The sequence below is a fragment of the Polychytrium aggregatum genome, assembly GCF_025602895.1.
Source record: "Polychytrium aggregatum strain JEL109 chromosome Unknown BJ171scaffold_9, whole genome shotgun sequence".
NCBI lineage: Eukaryota > Fungi > Chytridiomycota > Chytridiomycetes > Polychytriales > Polychytrium > Polychytrium aggregatum.
The window spans coordinates 233,256-256,258 of record NW_026516211.1 but is presented as its reverse complement, the minus strand read 5'-3'; the positions used below and the strand labels follow the sequence as shown (position 1 = coordinate 256,258).

General features: G+C 57.4%; 8 protein-coding genes across 8 annotated transcripts; 4 read left to right on the top strand and 4 right to left on the bottom strand.

Annotated features, from left to right (window-relative positions):
* The first annotated feature begins 171 nt into the window (after positions 1–171).
* BJ171DRAFT_495023 (transmembrane amino acid transporter protein-domain-containing protein) lies at positions 172–3,272 on the top strand. Its single transcript, XM_053110070.1, has 10 exons — positions 172–482; positions 592–616; positions 885–1,003; positions 1,078–1,175; positions 1,335–1,410; positions 1,602–1,676; positions 1,814–1,979; positions 2,068–2,230; positions 2,424–2,509; positions 2,735–3,272. The coding sequence occupies exons 1-10, from the start codon at positions 316–318 to the stop codon at positions 3,074–3,076; spliced, it is 1,317 nt and encodes a 438-aa protein (XP_052968946.1). The 5' UTR covers positions 172–315; the 3' UTR covers positions 3,077–3,272.
* Positions 3,273–3,429: 157 nt separating this feature from the next.
* BJ171DRAFT_495020 (thioredoxin-like [2Fe-2S] ferredoxin-domain-containing protein) lies at positions 3,430–5,325 on the bottom strand. The gene is made up of 4 exons (XM_053110069.1): positions 5,152–5,325; positions 4,584–4,834; positions 3,776–3,983; positions 3,430–3,680 (listed from the first exon to the last, which is right to left on the bottom strand). The coding sequence occupies exons 1-4, from the start codon at positions 5,242–5,244 to the stop codon at positions 3,507–3,509; spliced, it is 726 nt and encodes a 241-aa protein (XP_052968945.1). The 5' UTR covers positions 5,245–5,325; the 3' UTR covers positions 3,430–3,506.
* Positions 5,326–5,562: 237 nt separating this feature from the next.
* On the bottom strand, positions 5,563–7,106 carry BJ171DRAFT_495016 (nucleophile aminohydrolase). The gene is made up of 5 exons (XM_053110068.1): positions 7,045–7,106; positions 6,634–6,818; positions 6,166–6,273; positions 5,882–6,056; positions 5,563–5,778 (listed from the first exon to the last, which is right to left on the bottom strand). Exons 1-5 carry the CDS (start codon positions 7,045–7,047, stop codon positions 5,635–5,637), a joined length of 615 nt encoding a protein of 204 aa, XP_052968944.1. The 5' UTR covers positions 7,048–7,106; the 3' UTR covers positions 5,563–5,634.
* Positions 7,107–7,134: 28 nt separating this feature from the next.
* Positions 7,135–9,048, bottom strand: BJ171DRAFT_495015 (uncharacterized protein). Its single transcript, XM_053110067.1, has 2 exons — positions 7,562–9,048; positions 7,135–7,463 (listed from the first exon to the last, which is right to left on the bottom strand). Exons 1-2 carry the CDS (start codon positions 8,674–8,676, stop codon positions 7,331–7,333), a joined length of 1,248 nt encoding a protein of 415 aa, XP_052968943.1. The 5' UTR covers positions 8,677–9,048; the 3' UTR covers positions 7,135–7,330.
* Positions 9,049–10,751: 1,703 nt separating this feature from the next.
* BJ171DRAFT_307793 (uncharacterized protein) lies at positions 10,752–12,006 on the bottom strand. The gene is made up of 2 exons (XM_053107047.1): positions 11,694–12,006; positions 10,752–11,519 (listed from the first exon to the last, which is right to left on the bottom strand). The coding sequence occupies exons 1-2, from the start codon at positions 11,894–11,896 to the stop codon at positions 10,961–10,963; spliced, it is 762 nt and encodes a 253-aa protein (XP_052968942.1). The 5' UTR covers positions 11,897–12,006; the 3' UTR covers positions 10,752–10,960.
* BJ171DRAFT_307802 (uncharacterized protein) lies at positions 12,007–13,153 on the top strand. Its single transcript, XM_053107048.1, has 3 exons — positions 12,007–12,481; positions 12,576–12,730; positions 12,810–13,153. Exons 1-3 carry the CDS (start codon positions 12,117–12,119, stop codon positions 13,034–13,036), a joined length of 747 nt encoding a protein of 248 aa, XP_052968941.1. The 5' UTR covers positions 12,007–12,116; the 3' UTR covers positions 13,037–13,153.
* Positions 13,154–13,656: 503 nt separating this feature from the next.
* Positions 13,657–15,974, top strand: BJ171DRAFT_307804 (uncharacterized protein). The gene is made up of 8 exons (XM_053107049.1): positions 13,657–13,989; positions 14,152–14,182; positions 14,273–14,448; positions 14,536–14,646; positions 14,712–14,886; positions 14,996–15,119; positions 15,218–15,369; positions 15,540–15,974. The coding sequence occupies exons 1-8, from the start codon at positions 13,771–13,773 to the stop codon at positions 15,881–15,883; spliced, it is 1,332 nt and encodes a 443-aa protein (XP_052968940.1). The 5' UTR covers positions 13,657–13,770; the 3' UTR covers positions 15,884–15,974.
* A 1,910-nt stretch (positions 15,975–17,884) lies between these two features.
* Positions 17,885–22,549, top strand: BJ171DRAFT_307753 (V-type ATPase, V0 complex, 116kDa subunit family). The gene is made up of 12 exons (XM_053107046.1): positions 17,885–18,051; positions 18,372–18,446; positions 18,604–18,682; positions 18,937–19,826; positions 19,918–20,205; positions 20,421–20,615; positions 20,779–20,859; positions 21,031–21,279; positions 21,479–21,685; positions 21,892–22,012; positions 22,183–22,354; positions 22,440–22,549. Exons 1-12 carry the CDS (start codon positions 18,010–18,012, stop codon positions 22,534–22,536), a joined length of 2,496 nt encoding a protein of 831 aa, XP_052968939.1. The 5' UTR covers positions 17,885–18,009; the 3' UTR covers positions 22,537–22,549.
* Positions 22,550–23,003: the final 454 nt, after the last annotated feature.

Genomic DNA, 23,003 nt, shown 5'->3' with positions numbered 1-23,003 from the left:
GCCGCATTCGCAAGCGCCGACGAGCCGAGGCATTCCCGGCAGAACCGCCAGGGAGCCGAGCCAAAGCACATTTGTGTCTGTCGCTGGGACCCACGGCAGGGCGTCCCACTCGCCGGAACGGCTGCTTGCGTTTGCAGCCCAGCCCCGAGCCGGAACACCCCTCCGCTTTCTCTCCGTCTGAGTGCCCGACCATATCCCACCACCAGCAGCAGCACCAGCACCAGCAGCAACAGCAGCGGCACCAGCATCCCCGAGGCCGAGCCCCTTTCCCCTCCTTCCCTCTCCCCGACCCCCGCTCCATATCCAGCGACCGCCATGCCAAAGGATTCATATGCCCTGGTGCCTGTTAACGCACCGGACGATCTGGACGATCTGATCCAGCCCGAGGAGGATGGCGATGCCGGCCACATCCCTGCCGATACAGTCTCGTCGCCGCATCAGGGCCATGGCCAGTCGAACTTGGAGGCTCTCTATCACATCATGTAGGGCCCGAGACCTTTCTGTGCTCATCCCCGCCTGCGAGGGGGGCCAGACAGACGGACCCAGTCCTTCCTCGCTCACTCGTTTGCACATTCTGTACCCGAACCCCAGATGCATGATCGCCGGCTCAGGAGTGATATCCTTTCCATTGTGTTGCCGTTGGGTCGCAACGTGCTTGTCGAATGCAGGGCCTTCATGCCTTGCTTCGCTACTTGGTCTGCATGGCATGTTCCGCTTGCTGGACTTGACTTGTTTCACTGGCTTGACTTGGTTTGTTTCACTTGCTTGACTTCCTTGACTCTCGGCCATCTCCCCTCTCTCTGTGTGCTGCTCCTGCTCGGCTGGTTTGTTCTCGGTGTCTGTCGCATCCCTGGATGTCTTCCGACTGGGCTTCCTGTCACCACCTCCAGCTGCCATATGCGCTGAACCAAGTCGGTTGGAGCGGCCTTGTGGTGATCATGTTCACCGCCGCAGCCAACGATTACACAGGCAAGCTGCTGATCAAGTCACTCTATTACAAAGGGTAACGTTCGGCAGCCCTCTGTGCGATGATGGCTGTTGCAGAGCCGCCGAATGCTGACGGCCATTTCGCCCCAGGTCCTCGCGCATGGAGAGCTATCCGCTTGTCGGCCACGCAGCGTACGGCCTACTTGGCATGCGGCTAATTGAAATATTCAGCAGTGTCATGCTTCTGGGTACGGACCATCGAGCTCCACTCGACTTGCAGGGATGGCAGCTGGCGACGGAGGAGGGCGAGAGCGCCGTTGCTCATACAAGACGTTTGGAATCCGGAATGATGATGCGGACTCAAATGGGCTGATATGGTTGTTGGTGGTTGCGGTTTGCTTTCCCAGGGGCCACCTGTGTCTACTTGATCCTGGCGGGCATCAACTTTGAACTCCTCATTGGAGTCTTCTCTGCCCGAGTCTGGTAGGAGTCAGCGCTCTAGAAGCAGCCGTGGTATCGTTCATGGTCGACGAATGACTCGCGAGTCTGCACTCGCGCCGTATCTATGGATGCCCATGTGGCATCGATGATTGCGCAACTCACAAGCAATTCCATGCCCTATTATCCACTCCATGACCGTATGTTCCGATGGCTCGCTCTGTCAAATCCGCCAGGATCATCCTCAGTGCTGTCCTGATTGCGGTTCCGCTCCTGTGCTTCCGCACTCTCAAGGAGATTGCAATCTTCAGGTTCGTTGTCGGCTCACCCATGGCAATCACGGCAACCATGGCAATCATAGCAATCAACCTGTCGGACTCAGTCGTCCCACAGCGTGAGTCGAACGCAACTTCTCACCCGTCCGTCTCGGCTCGACTCGAACACTCAGTGCCTTCGGCGTGTTCGCTTCGATCCTGGTCATCTTTGTGGTGCTGTGGTGCGCCGTCGAGGACTACAGCAGCTACTCGACGCAAGTCACCCACAAAGTCTTTGATCTGGCGCTGCTGCCCTCGGCCCTGGGCTCCGTGAGCTTCTCGTACGGAGGAAACTATATTGTGAGTTACGACGAGTCAGCGATGCGGTCTTGCTACAATGCAGGCTGGCTGAAGCTAACCATACGCCGATTCCACTTTGCTGATCCAGTACCCCGAAGTCGAGGCGTCAATGAAAGACCCAAGCAAGTTCCCTGCTGTGCTCAACGTCTCCATGATCGTCATCACAGTGATGTACGTCTTCACGGCCACAACCGGATACCTTACCTACGGCGACAGGACTGTCTCGCCCATCCTAAACAACTTGCCCAAAGGTACCAGAGTCATCTCACTCAGAGTCATCTCACTCGGAGTCATCTCACTCAGAGTCGTCTCACTCTGCATCTGCATTCTGGCCGAGGATCTGGTTTGGCTGGGACGACATCGAGTGGCGACCGAATCAGCATCGATGGACCCTGCAACTCACCGCTGCGGTGCTGCTGTCCTTGAACTTTCTATCGCGCTCAGGGTTCCTTTCATCGTTTTCGAGTTGGATCATCACGGCGCATGTCTTGCTGGCGTGTCCACTGATGTTGACGACATTTTCGCTCGAGGTGAGTCCGAAGATGTGTCTGCTGTCATCCAGAACAGCTTGTGTGTTGGATTGATCGACCGACAGAGTGACTTCCCTCCATTTGCATGTGTGAATCGCCGCGATCGGGTCAATGCCGCTCGACTGCCAACACGGATGCCGCCGAAATCACTGAACACCTGTCATTCGTCTCTCTGTCCTGCACTCCTTTTGGGGCTCGAAAATGGAATCTCGTACCCTGCTCTAGCTCGAGCGGCGCTTCGGCTTCGATGCCAGCACCCGCACCACGCAACAGAAACGGGCTCCGATCCTTGTCATCCGCAGCAGCATCGTCGTAGTGCTCGCCCTGATCTCGATCGTGATCCCGTTCTTTGCCGATGTCATGACGCTGCTGGGAGCCGTCGCCAATACGCTGCTGGTCTTTGTGTTCCCAGTCCTCTTTGACTTTCGCCTCTTTGGCTTCCGCAATCGCTCGCCCTTTGAAAAGGGCATCGGGATCCTGATCTTGCTTGTTGGAACGCTCGGCGGGTGTGTTGGCGGCTTTGATGCCCTCCGCGCTCTCTGGAACGACATTACAACGGCGCCCTAGTGCCGAGGCAGCATGTCCAGGAGACGGCTTACCCTGTCAAGCAGCGATCGCACATCTATGGGACAACACGAGCAGGCGGTGTTTGCAGATGATAATGGCCGCGTTGATCGGGATTCCGGTTCTCGATGATGCATGCAGGACTTCGTATATCTGTTTCGACAAACACGTCTCGCTCTGCGGCCATTATGGCCACCGTCCCGTCCGTAGACAAGAGGGTTGGCTTGGGAAGCACGGTCTTGAGTACACTCGGTCGATCCCATCTGTGCGAGAAGGCGTCCTTGATGCAGATCCAGAGCCGCATCACTGAATGGCCATGGCCAGCGCGCGATGTTTTGAGTGACAACATCCACCAATGCTCAAAATCCGGAGTGTCCCGTTTTTTTTTTATTGGATTGGCTGTAGTTGATCACATCGAGCAGCTTGGAGCTGCTTACAACAGCTCGGCCTGGAGCTTAAAGCCAGGGCCGGTGGGGGGTGTGGTCAGAGTGGTCAGGCCACCGGCGGGCTCGCAGTTCTGGCGGTCCGACTGGGGTCCGGCCTTGGGCACCTTACCAGCCTTCAGCGAGTTCAGGATCGAGATGGTGGACTCCTTGGTCAGGTCCTCCTGGGGGGGATCGTCGGCGGAGCAGAGGCAGTAGCGTGTTAGCGACCAGGATTGCGGCGTCAAGAAGCCCGCTGAGCTCTGTTGCGCAATCTTACATAGTAGTCGTCGTTGACAGCGACAACGGGGGCGTTGACGCAAGCACCAGCGCACTCGACCTCGACGAGGGTGAAGAGCTTGTCGGGGGTAGTTTGGCCGACGTGGATGCCGAGTTCGTTCTCGATGGTCTTGACGATCTCCTCAGCGCCGCACAGCTGGCACGGGGTGGTTGTGCAGACCTGGAGGAAGTACTTTCCAACGGGCTCCCTGCAGGTCCAAGAAGACGTGACCGTGAGAGGTGCGTTAGTCGCCGCGCGATGGACTGGAACGAAGTCGGCAGATGCGATACGGTCGACGCAAATCCAGAGAACGTCGAATGCTTGAAATCCAGTAGTGGGGGTCGTCGTTGAACCGACCGGCCATGTCACAGGCGATCGCATCCAAGTCCAAGCAAATCATTGATCCGGGTGCGGGAGGCGGCGTTTGTCATCTCACACGCCATTCGCGAATGAGCGCAGGAGCCAAGGTGCCGTCGAGTTTATCCGCGTTGCCTCGGCCATATCCACTATGCCGCCATCTGGCTGATCATTGCTTCGGGCCGGCTGCTGTATCGGCGGCCGGACCGATCGATGCTCCCGACAATGCGGGTGCTCGGATGTTGCAGTTACGCAAATTCCAAACTACTTTTGAGCGGCTTGACCGACTTCTGGGTCTTGGATGACAGTTTGCCGTTGCTGATGCAATTTCTAGTACTGTGTCCGTATCTGGTGCTGTCCGCCGCCCAAGTCATCGATCGAGCCGCTCTCCTCGACAGCGCTCATTATCGTGGTTCGGGCGAGATGCGACCATCTGCGTCGAGAAATTCACCTGTTGAACATTGTGTAGAAAGTGGCGACTTCGTAGACACGCATGGGGGGAACCTCGACCAACTTAGCAACGTAGTTCATGACCGACAGCGAGGTCCATCCCAGCTGTCGCTGGCCCAGATCCAAGAGAGGGATGATGGCGGCCTTCTTGTACTGAGCAGGGTATTTCGCAATGATGGCCTTGGCGCGCTCCGTGTTCTCGGTGTTGAACTCGAAAGGAATGCTGGCATTGTTCTCGGGAGTGTCGCGGTGCTGAGAGTTGGCAGGTCGTCGAGTAGAGCCGTGTCAGAGGAGACAAGCGATCGTATTCAGCGCAATATGGCGTGAGCCATCATCGGATGCAAGTTGTGAGGATGTCGAGGAAGCGGTATGCAATGGCAGGCATATGGGTCAGCAGGACGCTCTTCCACGACGGGTGCCAAATCAGGCCCTGCCGGCACATTGAGAAGGGCCTCGCCCGCAGAGATGGCTGCAGCAGCATCGCGAATGGAGGGCGATGCGGCACAGCTCGATTCAAGGGCAGACAAGATCCATAGCGCCTGGCCGTATCCACATGCGGGGACACATACGACAAACAGCTTGTCGGAACGCAGCGACGATCCGGTGAAGAACGATCGGCTCGAGGGCCGGGCGAGGCTCTTGCTGATGAGGGAGCGGAACATGGCGCTGGCTCGATCGAGAGTGTTCTCCTGGATGCAGACGGACGGGCGAGGGAGGAGAGCAGAGGAGCAAGCCTGGAGATGGTCCAGCAGGCAGTGTCGCCGCGCGGATCGCAAAAACGCCGTTTGCCTTTGCGGGCACCAGGACAATTCCCGCATATTAAAAGTTCATATGCGCACACTGCATCCGGATCGAGCCGCGCAAAGCGGGGATCGCTCGGGCACTCCCGGTTTGGCTGCACGTGGTCGCGCCTGGGTTCTCAGACGGACATGCTCGCACCCAGGATCCACAGAAGCCAATCCCATCAAAAGCAGGACATCTCCGTCGTGAACACTGTGTATTCGCAGTCAAGACGACCCAGACACGATCGAGACATCCGCGCATGTCCCGCGTTAGTCCATGCGGCCCTTCAGGGTTCTCTTGATGACCTGGTCCTTCGTGAGGATATATACATCGGCTCCCCAACCGCTGATGGCATCGCGGTCGACAGCGTTCAGCAGTGCCTGCGAGATGACCTCGAACAGAGCCTCGGGTTCCTGAAACAAGGCGCGGGCCATTAGATCCACAGCAAGCAGATGAGCCGGCCACGACCAAAGCCGTCGATAGGACCGAGCGTCGCCAGCAGGCGCAGAGTCTTACCAGGTTGGGCTCCCAGAAGCTTTCACAGACACCATACAACTGCGGGCCTGCAGTTCCGATGACCACAAAATCCTTGGCAAAGTTGATGCATCCGATCAGGTCGGTTGAAGCAATGAACGGCGTTCCATCCGATTCCAGACCAGCAATCACCGGCTCGACAAAGTAAGGTCCAAAGCTGGCATAATCGCAGCAGTGGCCGAGAGTTAGCTTCGAGCAAGCCGCGCTGTCATCGCTGCGGGCCATGTAAATCCGTGCTGCCGGCTCCTGCCGCTCGGCATCCTTACCGCCGTTCGTAAAGGGTTGATGAAACCAGGTGCGCGAAAGTCTTTGGTGAGATATCGCGCTCTTCGCGAAGCTTGTATAGGTTGGTTCGGAATCGGAGCTTCTCATGCCTGCGTTGATCGCGCAAAAGTACTGGTGAGATACCGATCCACCACGATCAGGCGGATAGCAAACCCGCATGCTCTTGGGTCGTTCCGATGGCTGCTCCAAATCGCATGACTCCATGTTGTCACTGGTGCACCAGTCGCCCTCGGAGCAGACAATATCCCTGGCGGCATGCACAAGAGGAAATCCAGGGGATATGCCGCTGGTAGCCCATCTGCGTTCGGTTCGGTCGTTTGATGCTCTTCAACGGCTCGGTGCGCCGAGCGAAGGGACGCAAGCCAGCCATCGGATGAACGAGCATCCATTCCAAGCCTGCGCCGTTGCAGACTCGGAGTCGATTGCCCGAGACGTGCCGGGTCGCTTACATTGTCTGAACGTCGGTGGCCAGTCCGGCCAAGCCAAACATGACATGATCGTTGACGGTGAAGACTTTCGGGAAGTCCGTCGCCAGTGTCATGGCCTGGATACCAAATCGACGATCGGTTGCGATGGCGACACAGTCCTTTCCGACCATGGCGATCAGAGCGCCACCATTGTAGTGCATAGGATTCTGTCAGTTGGTTGTGTGCACAAGAGAGCGGAGCCATGGTGAGAACAATCTGACAACCAACGGGGGGGGAATGAGACAGCCGAGTTTCTCTGTTGTCGACATGGCAGAGCATCGTGATGCAGTCGTTTCTGGCAGGCCATCCGGGCCGCCGCCTCAGTGCACTGCGCCGATTTGAGTCCGCAGTCCTAGACCGGCCTCCGGCGCCGCCCAGCTGCTCGTCTCATACCATTTTGGCGTCTTTAGATCCAGCGGGCGATGCAGATGGCGATGTGTGGTGTGGCTCCGACGGGTTCCCTGCTGGTCAAAGGCCAGGCACGGATGGCCGAAATCGCACGGCGACCCTGGCTCGGTATCACATGACGCCACGTGGACAGCGGATGCCTGTCGTGGGAACCATGTTTGTGTGCTGCAATGACGACCCAGCTCAGTACCATTGCTGCAGTGACGAGCCAGGGCGCTCCTTCTGTATTACAGTCGATCCACTGCGTTCTCGCCTCAGACCCCACCCAACATCACGCCCGGTCTGCGGTTGCTTGCAGCGGACTGAACTCCTCCTTCATCATGCGATCGACAAAGTCGTCGGTGACCTTGGAGAGCTCCGCAGCGACATCCGAAAGCACAACATCCAAGAACTCGGCTGACATCCTGGAGTACCACCGCAGTCCCAACGACGCCGTGTTAGCTCGGGCGCATTTCGATCCAGCTGACATGACATGAGCGGTATGATGCCTGGATGCACAAACCTGTCGAGCGCCTTCCACGGCGTCATGGACCATTCGGTATCGTCGTCGTAGCCGACCGACGCAGGTCCCATACTGTTGTTCAGATAGCGCTGGTACTTGGAGCGGCCTTGCTCGATTCTTTGGACGAGCTCGGGTGGCAGCTCGATCTGGGCCCTCGCGTTGTATCGTCGCGCCAGCTTTGTAAAGTCGTCAGCGACCGGAATCCGGGGAGCAGGGTTGCGAGAGTGCTTCTCGATCACAATCTCGTCACTTGGCTCGCGGAAGTGAGGCTCCGGTGCCCTTGAGCCAGAGTCACAGCTCTTGATCGGATTTTCGGGATGCATGCTCGGTGAAGATTGTGTGTCGGCTGCACTAGCTGCTGGGGCAGAGGACGCTATCGGAAGCTGCGGAGGGCTGGAGGAGCAGCGTGCGTCATCGGATTTCGCGGCATGGCTAGGACTCTCACGCCCTGAATGAGCCACGGCGATGTGCTTGCGCAATTCTTTGCCTTCGTCTTCTATGGACTGCAGCTTGGTCAAGATATACTTGAGCACAAAGTTGTCCGAATCCACATTGTCGACGTCAGCCAGAAAGTCGTTGCCGGTCTTCAGTGGGAGATGGACGGCGGCTGGCTTTGAGGGCTTGGGCTTTGACGACTCCAATGTGGGCTCGTGATAGGTTTCGACTTTGATGACGGACTCGCCCAACAGCCGATCCAGCGAGTCTTTGGACTCGCCGCGCTCAAGGCCACCTTTGGAGCCATGTTGGCGATCCAGTCGATCCAGGGTCTCTTCCATACGGCGAGCTGCCTTTTGGAACTCGGACTGGGCCTTTTCCAGCACGGGGTGTAACTTTCTCATGATGATCGCGTCGGACATGTCCTCGAAGTTTGCTTGTACTGGTGCCGCGTCCCGATCTTGGGAATCGCCGCCTGCGTCTCTTGTCGGCCATGACTTGGTTGTCGCACCCAGATCCAGACGGCTCTCATGCGGAGCATCCCAGCCACCAGCTGCTCCGTCGCCGGTGTGATCACGCGGATTGAACTCCCAGAATATCGGTGTTCGGGACTCGGAGCGAGGCGGCGGCGGCGGCGGCGGGGTCGAGTGCCGAAGTGTTTGAAGCGACTCGTGGATCATTTCCTCGGTTCTGCGTCTGTTCTCGAGATCGCGGTGCCGCTGCTGCTCCTCGATAATTGATTGCTGCTCCCGACAGTTCTCGGCGATGCTCTGGCGAAGACGTGAAAGCTCGAGCTCCACCCATGCTTCCTTCAGCCGGCTTGAGCCGGGGCTTGCTGAGCGGCTTCGCTGCTCCGAGCGACCAGGTTCGACAGCAGGCTTTCGGTGCTCGATGCCAGGCTCGTGGGGCTGTGGCTCGGACGATCTGGATGCCTGTTGTGAGGCGGTGAGTGGATTCACAGTAGTATCGTTGGTAAGTAACTCGTGTGGGGCTATATAGGGTCACCTTTGCTGTTGAACCCCACTCCCGCTTTTCGCCCCTTTCTGTGCGGGTCATGACCAAATTATCATGGCCAGATCCAAGCAGGAGGATCATGCTACATCGCACTATTGCAGATACGTGCAGACCTTTGTTTTCGGTCGAGCCACAGGAGCAGATGTCCTTACGGGCGGAGGCCGTCTCCACGTCACTTTCTTCTTGGTCTTCTTTTGCTCTTCGAGTTGCGTTTCAGCCATGATCTTCTTGAACGACCGGGCCAGCCGGCGGTCGCTCTCCTCGAGGCGCCTCTCATTCTCTTCGTCCATGTTGCGCTTTGCAAAAAAGAGCCCTGTTCTCGTTTTCCTGGCCTCCGGCTTTGGCAGAGTGACGGCAAAGTCTGGTCGTCCAGGCAGAGATGGACGCGATAGTGTCTGTTGCTCCTGCGACGCTGGCTTTGGCCGCAATGGCGGGTTCGGCCGTGATGATGGTTGCTTTGAATGAGATCGAGGGTCTGGACGGAGCGACGGTTTCAATGGTCGATTTCGGGCTGTGGCTGCGACCTTCGCCTCGGCTTCCCTGGCTGTCGCTGGGTCCTCATGCCCATGGGGCGGAATAGCCGAGTCTGCAGACGACAGAAGATCCGCCTCTCTGCTCGGCACTTGCTGCAATTCGTCCAACAGCGGCTGATCGCTCGTCTGGATTGCTGCATGGCCCACCAAAGGCGGTGGGTTCGCAGCTTCAGTCGCAGCAGAGTGACCAACAGGCTTGGATGTTCCGGATCTGCCAGAGTCGGGCTTCTTGCGAGGTATCGCAGGTTGCTGTTCGCTCGCCACCCTTGCTGCAGCCATCAGCTTGGCTTCCAGCGACCAGGCCATGTTCTCGATTGCGGACTTGATCTCCTGGATGTCATCGTGCTGCTGTTTCTGGATCTCGAGGACTTGATTGAACTGCAGTGGAGCCACAGGTTCAAACCCCAGCAGTCCATCGCGACTATCGCCATGATACTCATGGCCATCATCGCCGTCGTCATCATCTGCATATCCATCGTCGAAGCCGTAATGGCCGTCGCCGTTGTGTCCTGGGTTGGCCCTCGCGTGAACATGCACTTGAGAGTGGCCTGATCGAGCCGACGGAGACAACAGTCGGCTGTCCAGGGGCTCGGTTCGGGTGCGTTCTTGCCGCTTGAGATTGAGTTTCTCCTCCACGAACCCCCTGACCTGCCTGGGATCGAGCTCGCCGTGCTGGTATCCATGGAAGGGAAGGTCGTCTGCCTTGCGGATGCCCAGCACACGAAACTCTTGCTTGATGAGCTTGGCGGCCTTCTGCACCCGCCGCTTCACCAACTCTTTCCGGTCTTGCAGCAGCGCCGCCTTGGATCGCTGAGGAGCATATGTCGAGTGATACGTCCCGACGCTGGGATAGATCGGCGAAGCGCTCCTTGGAGAGCCCCTGGTGCCGCCCGAGTTGGCTCGGCTCTGGGCTTTGGTCCGCGGCGAAGCATCGAGAGAAAAGGTCGGGGCCGGATTGACTCTCTCGATACGAATGGGTGATCTCTGGGGCGACTGCATGAACTATTCGGCTATCGGCAACGCTGCAGATGGAGCCTAGGATGCCCGCAGCTGATTTCGGCTCTGGAGGCGGCCCTGAGAAGGCGGACTGGGCTGGATACGGGTTCACTCCTTGCTTCCGCAAGTTGGCGGGAAGCGGATCGGGCTGGCGACGAGTGGCAGCACCTCGCTGTATTGAGACATGGGCCCCAAGACGGATCTAGTCGAGGAGGAGGCTGAATGAGGGGGCGGGGCACACAGCTCGGGCAGAACAACGACTCTGGCTCAGGCAGAACGGATTCCTGTCGATGGTCACGGCTGCGATCCAAGTCGCCGATCATCATCATTATCATCATCATCATCATCTTGGGTCTGTCTGCGATCGAATATTGCAGCACGCCGCCCCGAGACATATCTCTGTCGGCAGCAGCTCCTTCGCTCAGAGGCAGTAGCCGAACTGCTCAGGGTCGGCCGATGGTGCGCTCATTGACCGAAGCTTGTCCGTGATCCTCTGCCGTGTGTCGTCATCAAAGCCCACGAGCATCACCACAGCCTTCTTGAGGACGAACCCGGACGCCCGTACGTTGGCTTGCTCGATGAGGGATACCTTGAGCCCATATTCTTCGCAAATCTCCAGAAAGTCTTCCCCAAAGCAGCGGCCCGCATCGACCAACAGAGCCTTGCCATCGCTCTTGAGAAGATGCCGGACCTGCCGAGCCACCGGCCGTAGCAGCCGGTTCATATACATGATATCGGAGCCGAGCACCAAGTCGTACGTGGAAGCAAGCTCGGCTTCCAGAGGATCGTACCAGTTCAGCTTGCGGGTGCAGACACATTCGCCCGCGGGCTTGTCAGAAGCAGGGTCGCCGGGGTTGCTGGGGTACACCTGGATCGAGTTGGACTTGGCATTCAGCTCGGCCAGGGCCAGCGATTCGGCCGAGGCATCCGTCATGGTGACATGCGCTCCCAAACGGGCCGCCACCAACGACGGAAGGGCCCTGGGCAGAACAGCACGGGGTAGCTGGTGAGCTGGGTGGATTGAATTGGCGGTGGAGACATCGGCATCGCCAGCAAATTCGCTGTTGAGACCGATCGCCCTGAGAGAGGCGACGCAGGTTCATTCCAAATGCACGAATGGCAGGCACAGCGAGCTGATGAGCCCTTTCACTTACAGTCCGCTGCCGAGCTCGATGACCCTCTGGACTGAATCGCTGCTGCCGGGGTGGGATTGGGCCGACGGCACAACGAGGGGCACCAGGTCGGCCAGGATCAGGCCAGCTCCCCAGAGACGTGACCACAGCTGGCGCTCGCCGGAGGGCTGCGGGACACTGAGGCTGATGTTGTTCGACTCAATGACCAGGGTCTCGAACGCCATCGATGCTGAGGCTGCCGTGGGAGTAAGTGCAGGCAAGGCGGCCGTCGTTGTCGGCCCCGGCGAATGATCCGGGGTTTGGCTGCTGCAAAGAAACCGGGGGACGGCGCGTCGCACCAAGGAAGCAGATCATTCCTGGTGTGATCGAGCAGGCACTTGCGTCTGTATCTGCGTCTGCTTCATCTGCATCGGCATCTGCGCATAGTACAAGCACACTGCGGCCATGGGCGGATCATGCATCCACCTGGGACAGCCTCGTTCCCGTCTGTGTCTCTTCTGGCCCGAGGGCTGTATGCTCTGCTTTGTGCAGTACCTTGCCTCGGCCGGCTCTGCGACATCGCCTCTCGCCCACGGAGAACCGATGCCGCCTATCGACTGCCGCCCTCAAGAACATGCCTGGGAAGCACAGGCTTCAGACTGGTACATGCGGGGCGACGGCCCTGTCTCTGAAGACCGAGTTGTTTCGGCTGCAGCCGGATACATCGCGGAGTATCTGCTCTGCTCAACCCACCAGTCTCCTGCAGCCGACCTGCGCTCTCATTCACAAACCCGCGGGCCAGCATTCCAGTATTCGCTCTCGGCACTGAGGTAGGCAGAAACGGCATCAAATCCCACTAGCGCTGTTTTTCTGGTCCAGCTGATCGCCTCGATTCTACTGACGTCGTGCTCGTCCCGAATACAGGGTGGTTGCTCAAGCAGGCAAGAACTCGCTCAAGAGCCACAGAGCCTCGTCGTTCTCGTGGCAGAGACTCCTCGGAAAGCTCTCGGCCACCCTAAGCATGTTGCAGAGCCAGTCCGATGCATCCAAGCCGGAACTCAGGTTGGCCGGGACAGAAGGTATGTTGGTTCGCAGGGCTGACGCTCAATCGGGCAGAAAGCGCTTGCTTCTCTTACACAGATACGGTTCCTACTGCAGAGCTCCATCAGTTTGTCCTGACAACTTGTGATATCCGCGATACGCTCCTCTCGGACATGCTTGAAATGCGAGGGGACGGGTGGACAGCTCTAAAGTCCTTCGAAGCCGCCGTGACAGGCTACTTTGACACTGTTCTGCTGCCAAAGGTAGTACTGCGTGTCATCGTGTTCGCACTGTCGAGCTTGCGACTGCACGAAAGCCAAGGGTCGTCGAGTGTACGTCCTTGATGCAAGTGTTGCCACCTTGGCATCAGATCGGTAACAGTACCCATGACTTGATGATGCCGAGATGTTTCAGATGGGCGGCTCGACCGGCTCGGGTGAGCCCGACAAATCCGTGACGTTCTTGGTGCTGTTGGATCGTTTGCTTCACTTGCCAAACCCAGCCCTGTCCGCGCTGGACAGCCAGCCATGCCGCCGAGGCCTGTGCAGGAAGCTCGGTGAGTGGCATGAGAGACTGACTCCAGCGGGCTGCTTCGGTCGACCGGTGGTTCACCTCGAATCTGAATGTGGTCGCGTACTGACACTTCTGTTCATCGCCCAGTTGAGTGTGGCCTACTGGAAGTCTATCTCTCGGTAAAGAGAGATATCGAGCCAGACCACTCGCTGAGCAGAAGCGGTTCCGTTCCATTCACTGTCGGCGACAGAGTCATGATGCGGGTGCTGACCATCATGGCAGAAAGCAGCGCGGTGCTGTTGAGCCAGGATACACATGCGTTTCTGTTGGCTTGCATCAACGGTAGCGTGCCCGGAGCATCGATGAAGAAATGACGGTCCAGGGATCAACGGTGGTTGTGTCTGACATTCCCGTGTTTGCTCATGTCGTGCAGGCAAACATGCCAGCTACGAGTCACTTTTGAGTGCCATCGGGAGCCTCGAAGCTGCCCAGCGCATGACCGGCGAGATGAATAGCACATGTCCACTGGCCAGAGAGCTCCAGAAGCTTCTGGTGATCGTGTTTCATGTTGCTGATCAGTGTGCCGATCCGAGGTATGCTGAGGTACCTTCAACTTGAGCCAAAGGCGATTTGCACGGTGCACACACTCACGCTAGATGCCTCTGCTAGACTGGCGGAGCTCTCGACGGCATTGCATCAAAACATCAAGGATTTCATGACTCGCTTCAAAGATATCGAGACCCTGGAGTGGTCCGTCCTTCGCATGGCGCTGGCCGTATTTTGCGTAAGCCGATCCCTCGAGGAGCTGCGTGAAGACGAGCTTACTATGATGAGCCCAGCTGCTCGTTTGGTTGTCAATAGTTGTGGTGTCTGGCCGCACGGCTGAGCCGAGTCGACAGATGCAATGGCCAGAATGGTGTACTGACAAGAATTCTCGTGACCATAGAAGCGGGAGCTCGAACATGGAGATCTTGTCGGTAAGGCCGTGTTGGCGAATGGCGACGCAATGGATTTTTCCTTTGGTATTTGGCGCAGAGGCTCACACTGGCTCTTTCGGTGGACTCGAGACTGCCCGGAGCTTCTCGCTCGTCTTCACGAGATCTTCACGGCCCACCTGCCGCCCCGGGTGTCTCCAGGCTGGTTGGTGCAGTTGCCAGTGCGCTCGTTTGATCCAGCGATTCTGCTATGGCTGTGGCGGATTTCGGCAAAGTCCTGGTGCTTCGAGAACAGCGCCAAGCGGGCGGTAGGTCTCGAATTTGATCACGGCGATCAGGTCGCAGCGTATTGTTTGAGTGCAACCACTGACGAAATCACGCCGATCTGTGTCAAGACTTGGAGTCTGCTGCAGAGTTGCTGGAGCTCGTCCACGGCCTTGACGCCGACACATGAAGAGATTGTACATGTTCTGACACACAATGTCGATGGGATTCGCGTTACTATGGTGAGCACGATGGCGATGCGCTGCTACCATCAAGAGCATCTGTGCTGATGCCCATCCTATTGTAGAGCATCCTTGCTGGCATACGCCCAGTGGACGAGCATGATCGAGCGTTTAGGATTCTTGTCTGGTTCGTGCGGATCTATATCCGGACCAACGTGGATCCGCAAGCCAAGGTTGATATCCTGGCCACCGTGGCCGTGCAGCTGCACGAACTCCTGTCAAGCGAGCCTCCAATCCCATGTGGGTGCATGAATTGCAAGATAGAAAGTGCTGGAATGCCCAGGGACGTGGACCCAATATGTACGACGAGAGTCCACTCACTCGGTCTGCTTTGCTTTGGCATATACAGGGCTTTGCGACTTGACTTGTCTGATGGCGAAGGTGGCCAACTCGCTCTGCACAAACGGGCACACACTTTGGCGGCAAGCAAGCAATCGACTCCGACCAAGCGTCTTGTGTGAAGCTGCAACCAGGTTGGTATAGGCACCTTAGTAAACACCTTGGTGCTGCAGAAGTATGGATGACCAGATGAAGCCATTGGACCATCGACAAACATTCTTCGCCGATCCAGGCAGCTGAGCCTTATCCTCAGAATCGAAGGAACAAGTACACGCTCCGAGTCAAAGTGGACAATCCAGCCCGTTCAACCCAGTCCACTGAGGCTTCTCAGTATCTTGAACCACTTGACTGTCTTGGTCGGCCTTGACGACTCGGGAAACATTGGTGGGTCTGTCGTTTCGAGCTGGAGCCGTCCAACTGTGCGCAACCATCGCGACTTTCAGGAGATTGGCTGAACTCGAATGAAATGCCAGAATCAGTGAATCGGCGTTCCCGATCCAACCAATCTTTTGAGTGCGCTGTGTGGCCTCTGAATGCCTTTCGGTCTCTTGCAGGGGTTGCAGTTTGCAGGCATGCTGTTCTGCTCGAATACTTGCAAAAGACCTTCTTTGTGGATGATGCCGAGCAGACCTTGGGCATAGAAGTGGGCGACAGTTCGTCGGCACTCAGCGCAGGACGATACGCTCTTTCGACATTTCAAGCAGCCACAGCGGTGCTGTTTGCGGCTCTTATGAGCAGATCGCGCGAGGTACGGCATATGCGATCGAGATCCGAGTCGAATTTGCACTCGATACAACCTGGACCCGAACCCGTTGGACCATCCTGCCGCTCAACCCCTGAGCTGATCATGCAATGCTTCGACAGCCCATGGCGGTGCTGTTCCAGACAGCTTCCCTGAAGAAAGTCGTGGCGTGCTTGGTGCAAATGCTGGATTGCAGTATCGACTCTAGTGCCATTCCACTCTGTGCCGTGCTCAAGAATTACTTGCTGAACCGGCACAGTGATTCCCATACCATGTCCGGCCCCACTGATACCAACAGTGCTGAGCCGTTCTTGCTGGCGTGGTCCTCGCTGGGTGGATGGGCAGTCGCCCGAATGCGGATGGTAGGTTGCAGGCAAGGAACTGGGGATACTCGGTCCGAGTTGCTTGATACGTCCTGACTGACAGACTGAGCATGGCTCTGCTTTTGTGGCCCAGGAATCAACAAGGCGAGTCAGCCTTGGATTGGCCATGGCCATCGAAATCATCTCACTCCTGCACGAGTCGTTTGTGACCGACGGCTACGGTGCTCTTGGTATGCTTCGGCTATGGTTGAGTGGGTGTGGCCAGGTTGGGCTCGCCAAGAGTGTGCGCCGTCTGAATTGATTCGATGCATGCTCATTCCTCGGAAGCCCAACATCTCTCGTGCTCTCCAAGGACGCAGGCTTTGGCGAAGGAGGCACATCGGTGCTTGGCGAAGAATCGACCTGATATGTGCAAGGCATATGAGGGGCTGTATCTTGAGCAAAGGCTGGCGAGACTGTTCCAAGTTGCGACTGAGGCGAGCACGACGTGCTATGCCGCCGCCCTCCGAGCCAACAGCGGCCCGACTATCGCTCTTCAAAGCGGCGGTGATGCCAGGCCTGGGGCAAGTAGCTTTTCAGATTCATCCAGCGAACCCGAACACGGCGCGGCCACCCGGCGAATACTCGAGATCCGGTCAGTATCGCTGTATGCTGGTCGGCGGTGCTGCAGTAGTGATGCGATCGGTGGTCGCATGATGGCTTGGTTTGATGCGCTGGATCGGACCTGGCGCTGACTTGATGTCCTACCTCGACCGCAGGCCATTTCTCGGATCGCTGCCGATATTTGCGGTGGTGGATGGCCCTGTGTCCAGTATCGGCGACGAGGTGGAGGAGGCATAGGCCGTGGGATCTGCTTGGCGAGCAACAGACACGCCCGAGACTCAGCAATACAGCCATCCCAGCATAATGGGTAGTCCCTGCTTCTCTGGCATCAACGACTCAAAGCCTCCTTATCCGTAGCCCCCAGTGGGCAGGCCTTGAGATTGTTCGACTGGCATGCCGAGCTCATATTCCTGGCTGCGTCGATGACTCGATGTGGAAGTGTGGTGGGTACATTCGACCCTCTGAACACCTACCGTTCCTCGATATCAAGATTCGAACTTTTTGAGTCGCTTGTCCTCCAGGCACTGTGAGCGCACTGCTTGGTCATGGTAGCGATGGGCGGCGTGTATTCAGGACCAGATGTCAACGACAGCCCTGACTCAACCCAGGGTGTCCCGTTTTTTGGTGGATACGCTGTATTCGACAACATAATCGACAACAGACGCTGGCGATCGACGCTGGCGATCGACGCTGGACACTCCTGCCCGGTGCAGTGCGCATCCGCCTCGACGGCGATATGTTGCCGACGCCGATCCCAGCATATGTCGCTGGCTCTGACAGCGCCAATCAGGGCTCAATCGCCCCTCCGCAGGGTGACCGAACGCCTCCCGTCGCGGCTTTGTCGGGGTGTGCCCTTGCAGGCCCCTGCTGTCGTCCTTTCCGCTCTTGCATCCGCATCTGCCGTGCTCTCGCCTGGGTCTGCGCCGTCGCTGTCTGAATCCAGACAAGATATCCGTTGATTGAACACACCGGCGCTCTGCTCTGCCCTGCCGCCCCTTCCTTCCCTCCCCCTCCTTGCCTCTGGTCTTGAAAGTGACATCATCCCCGGCCGCTCTGCACCCGCCTTCCCCCCATTTATTGTAGCCCACCATATCCTCCTCGTCATTCTCCACCAACACCTCCCTCCGCAATCGGTCGCGCACTCCTCCCTGGAGTCAAGCCCAGCAAGACTTTGTCTCGGCCTCCAACGAACCCACCTATTTTGCCCCCAACGCCAACAACAACAACAAGCGTAAAAAGTCGCCTCCCCCCAACTACCGCGAGCCGCACTCCCAGCACCCGCCAGCCCAGGACCCGTCCAGCACCTACCACTTCAGCTCCTACAACATCATCACGAGAGACTATTCTTCGGTGAAAATGGGCAACCTGTTTCGCTCTGAGGAAATGTCCCTCGTCCAAGTAAGTCGCTACCAGCCTGGACGCGGGTGTCGTTTGCGCTTGCCTTCCACCGCCCCGATCTTGAGGCTTGCTCGTCGCCCTCTCTGGATACCTGGTCATCGCTGCCAATACCTCAAACGCCCTTCCCTGCAACAACAGCCCGAGCTGCGTCCACATACTCGTTGTCTCGTGGCATGCTTGCATCGGCCTATCCGTCATAGCGACAATAGCCTCGGCTGATCTGTCTGGCCCCTCTCAGCGAGCAGAGCGGTGCTGAACACCGAGGCGGCATCCGTTGCTCACTTTTGCCGGTATTCGTTTCAATCGACTCTTTACTCTAGCTCTACATTCCGTTGGAAATCGCACAGCCAACGGTCGCCGAGTTGGGCGAGCTCGGACTCATCCAGTTCCGCGATGTGAGTATTGCTGTTGGCAGGCGAGGCAGGCGAGGCAAGCGGCCAGGTTGATTCTACGCGACCGAGCCTTTCGGTGGTGTGGAGGTGCCCACATCCCTGGCCTCGACTATGCTCCTGATTCGGCTCTGACTGTCCCCTCCGCCTCTCACAACGGCAGCTGAACCCCCAAGTCAACGCTTTCCAGCGAGCCTTTGTCAACGAAATTCGTCGTCTGGATGAGATGGAGCGAAAGATCCGTGAGTATCCGTCTGGACAGATCTTGGCTTTGGCCAGCTCGGGTATTTTCCACCTGGGCGATCGGCTCGCATCATCCTGATGTGCCTGGCGAGCTGGATATGTGAATTCTCCCCCGCCGCACGCCTCCGGTTTGTCTGCGCGATCCTTCGATGCCTTGCTGAGCTGACACATTTCGACACGGCTCCATCGCGATCGACTTGTGCTGCTCCACGGCGCGCATGCCACCGCATATTCTGATTTGATCGGCACTCAGGATTCTTGGAGAGTCAGACCAAGAAGGCGCACATCCCTATTCGAGCGGCCAGCGATTCGTCCTATAATGCGCGCACTCGCACGCAGCAAGAGATCGATGAGCTCGAGCAGCGACTCGCCGAGCATGAGTCCCGTGTCCAGCAGATGAACTCGTCGCAGGAAACCCTGAACAGACAGTACCTCGAGTTGACCGAGCTCCGCCACGTCTTGCGCGAAACGGCCGTCTTCTTTGAGACGGCATCGACTCGCCGCTCCGAAGATGGCGCCGTGCAGCGCGAGGACACGCATCTGCTCGCAGGGTCGCCTGGTGGTGAAGAGGACCACGAAGCATTCGAGCGCGCTGAGGGCGGCGGTGTCAAGGCCATCACCCTGGGCTTTGTCGCCGGTGTGATCCCGCGCCAGCGCATGGGCATCTTTGAGCGCATCCTGTTCCGAGCGCTCCGCGGCAACCTTTTCCTGAACTCGGCCGAGATCGACGAGGACATCATCGATCCCGCCAGCGACGAGGTCGTTAAGAAGAACGTCTTTATCATCTTTGCGCACGGCAAGGAGATCCTGGCCAAGATCAAGAAGATCTGCGAGAGTCTGGGAGCCACGATCTATCCGGTCGATGATCAGGCTGACAAGCGCCGCGAAACCGCCTTGGATGTGGGCCACCGCCTGGATGACCTCAAGACCGTTCTCGATGGCACCAAGGCCGCCCGGCGCGGCGAGCTGAGCCGTGTTGCAGATATCATCGATATCTGGGCCACGATGATCAAGAAGGAGAAGGCCATCTACCACGTCATGAACCAGTTCAACTACGATATCAACCGCCGCGCACTTATCGCTGAGGGATGGATCCCCACTCTCTCCATCGGCAGTGCTCAGCATGCCCTCCGCACGGTGACGGTATGAATCCCGCCTCGCATCTGGAGCGGTTTGGGAGCATTACTGAGGCTGACGCCTGATTCATTCACATGGAACGACTTGCGACCCCCAGGAACGAACGGGCTCGACCATTCCCCCGATCTTGAACGAGCTACGCACCACCAAAGAGCCGCCGACGTACCAACGTACCAACAAGGTCACGATTGGGTTCCAGGAGATTGTCGATGCCTACGGCGTTGCCAACTATCGCGAAGTCAACCCGGGACTCTTCACCGTGATCACGTTCCCGTTCCTGTTTGCGGTCATGTTTGGCGACTTTGGCCACGGCATCCTCATGCTGCTTTCTTCCATCTGGCTGATTGTAAACGAGAAGTGGCTCGGCAAGATCAAGCTCGACGAGGTAAGCGCACTCGGGACGGACTGACGAGCGTGTGCGGACCGGAGGGGAGGGAGCTGCACAGCATGGGAGAGTATGTGGGAGGTGCGATGCTGCTGGACGATCCTGATTGAAATCGATCCGCGTTCTCGAAGCAAGCGCTGCTCGCTCATGGCTGTATCCCCATCCTTCCAAGGGCCGATGTGGGGTCTCTAACACATCCCGCTCCTCCCTTCCAGATCAGCAGCCAGTTCTACAGCGGACGCTACATGATCCTGCTGATGTCCATCTTCTCGATCTACGCTGGGTTTATTTACAACGATATGTTCTCGAAGAGCGTCGACTTTTTCGGCTCGGGCTATGAGTTTGTGGCACAGGGTCACAACAAAACCATTGGAGTGCAGAGCCACACTTACGCTTTCGGTGTGGATCCTGTAAGTTGAAGAATAGACGGCGCGAACGAGAGCTGGGTGCGATGCAAAGGTGGATGGCGTGTACAGCTCGATCGTAGCGCTTAGTATGTGTCGATGCGACTCGTTGTCGATCGACGGTGTGTTCGAATGGCGGTTTCTCACCTTTTTTTTTGCGGGCGAACAGGCTTGGCACTCGGCCGACAACTCTCTTGTGTTCAGCAACTCATACAAGATGAAGATGGCGATTGTGCTCGGCGTCATGCACGTAAGTGGGAAGGAGGGTGCCTGACAATCTGTGCATGTCTTGCCGCCTCCTCTCGAGAGTGCAGAGTCTTTCATACAGCCGACACGATATGACAAAGCGGCACGCATCGCAACAGCCTGCCCGACCGCCCTGGGCATCTTTATACTGACTACCCCTCGTCCGCTGCTGCAGATGCTCTTTGGAATCACTCTCAACGTCTTCAACCACATCCATTTCAAGAAATACATCAACATCTACTGCGAGTTCATCCCCCAGGTCATCTTCATGAGCAGCATCTTTGGCTACCTTGCCATTCTTATCATCTTCAAGTGGTCGAATGTGTGGGTTCCAAGCCAAGCCCCTGTGCTCCTGAACACCCTCATCTACATGTTCTTGAACCCCGGTGTCGTTTCCCCTGCCGATCAGCTTTTCCCAGGCCAGGTGAGAACCAAGATGTCCGCGACGCTCTTCCCACTGTTACTGTCCATGAGCACAATTGCTTGGTGTTCATTGGCTCTGCGATGTTGTCCGCAGATTGACACGATGTCGATATTGCCAGCTGGAGACAGCCGACGCTGAACTGACGCTATCTTCCATTCTCGATCGTCCACCGCCCATCCGTCGTCACTTTGAATGATAGGCAAACTTGCAGATGCTGCTGCTCCTGATTGCGTTTGCGTGCGTCCCTTGGATGCTGTTTTCCAAGCCGTATCTGCTGTGGAAGGAACACCAGAAGCATGTTGCCGCCGGCTATGGAAATCTCAGCCAAGTGGATGTCAACAACCCTTCGCCGCGCACGAGCGAGGATTCCAACTTTGGAGGACATGTCGAGATGCACCAGGAGGAGGTGAGTTGCCACCGAGAACAAGCTGCAGTTGTTGAGCTTGGACTGAGTTCGTCAGAGGGGAGGAGCTCGGCAAGGCGTCCAGATCCGGATCTGGGTCAAGATGGCGGTGGGGCACTTAGTTCAGCGAGGATTGGAAAGGGTGGTGCTCTAGACAAAGATGTTGCTCTATCGACTCACCTGTCTCTTCCCGCCATCTGTCCGCACAGCATTTTGAATTTTCGGAAATCATGATCCACCAATCCATCCACACGGTTGAATTCTGCCTGAACTGCATCTCCAACACGGCCTCGTATCTGCGCTTGTGGGCTTTGTCCCTGGCCCACGCCCGTAAGTTCCCGCATGGAATCCGGTGTAGACTGCTGTCGGGTCGCTGATGTGTGGGCAAATCGCCTTTGGAGGGCCGGAGACGCAGGCAAAGCCGCGTGGAAGGCCCAGTGCCACATGTTGATCAATCTGGCTGGACTGACCGACCGCTTTGTGCTTTTCATCCGCACCAGAACTGTCTGAGGTGTTGTGGGAGATGATCCTGGGCAGCTGCCTCGAACTCAGCCCATCGATCCTGCCGTTTGCGCTGGTTGTGGGTGTGGGATTCTGGTTTACTCTGACCTTCTTCATCCTGATTGTGATGGAGGGTCTGTCGGCCTTTCTGCACGCTCTTCGTCTGCACTGGTAAGTTCCTATGTATCAAGTGTCGATTGGTGGTCGTATGGCCGATTGCGTGGCGCTGACCCTTGTCGCCCATATCGTCCAATAGGGTTGAGTTCCAGGGCAAGTTTTACGGCGGAAACGGCCACAAGTTTGCTCCCTTCTCCTTTGCCGCCATTCTGGAGGAATCTGAGGAGGTCGAGTAGGCTTTGCCCTGCGGTTCGTGTGGGGTCATTCAGCCAGCCGACCAGGCAGAGAGGGGAAGGGGATTTGGAGGGCTTGGAGGGCTTGGAGGGCTTGGAAGGAGGAAAAGGAAGGCTGTCGATCTTTGATGGCTGCTCCGCAGTTCGAGTGTGCCACTTGAGACGATCCTCCCCCGTCTCCCTCCCCGCTCTCACTTTCGATTCCGTTTCTGCATTCGCCGCCTTTGCTTGGCCCTCGTGGAGTTTGGGACATGGATATGGGGCGCAATCTGAAGGGATAAGAAAGCTCGCTTTCGTACATCCTCTCGATACAGCCTTTGCTCCACCTTCACTTTTCGCTTTTTTCAACATTTCCTCTTTTCTTTCCTGCTCTCTTTCTTTCTCCATCATGATGTCGCTTTGCGGTCGTTAGTCAGGTCGGTCGAGCCCGCTTGGTCGGCGATGGCATCCGGGCATCGGAGACAATATAC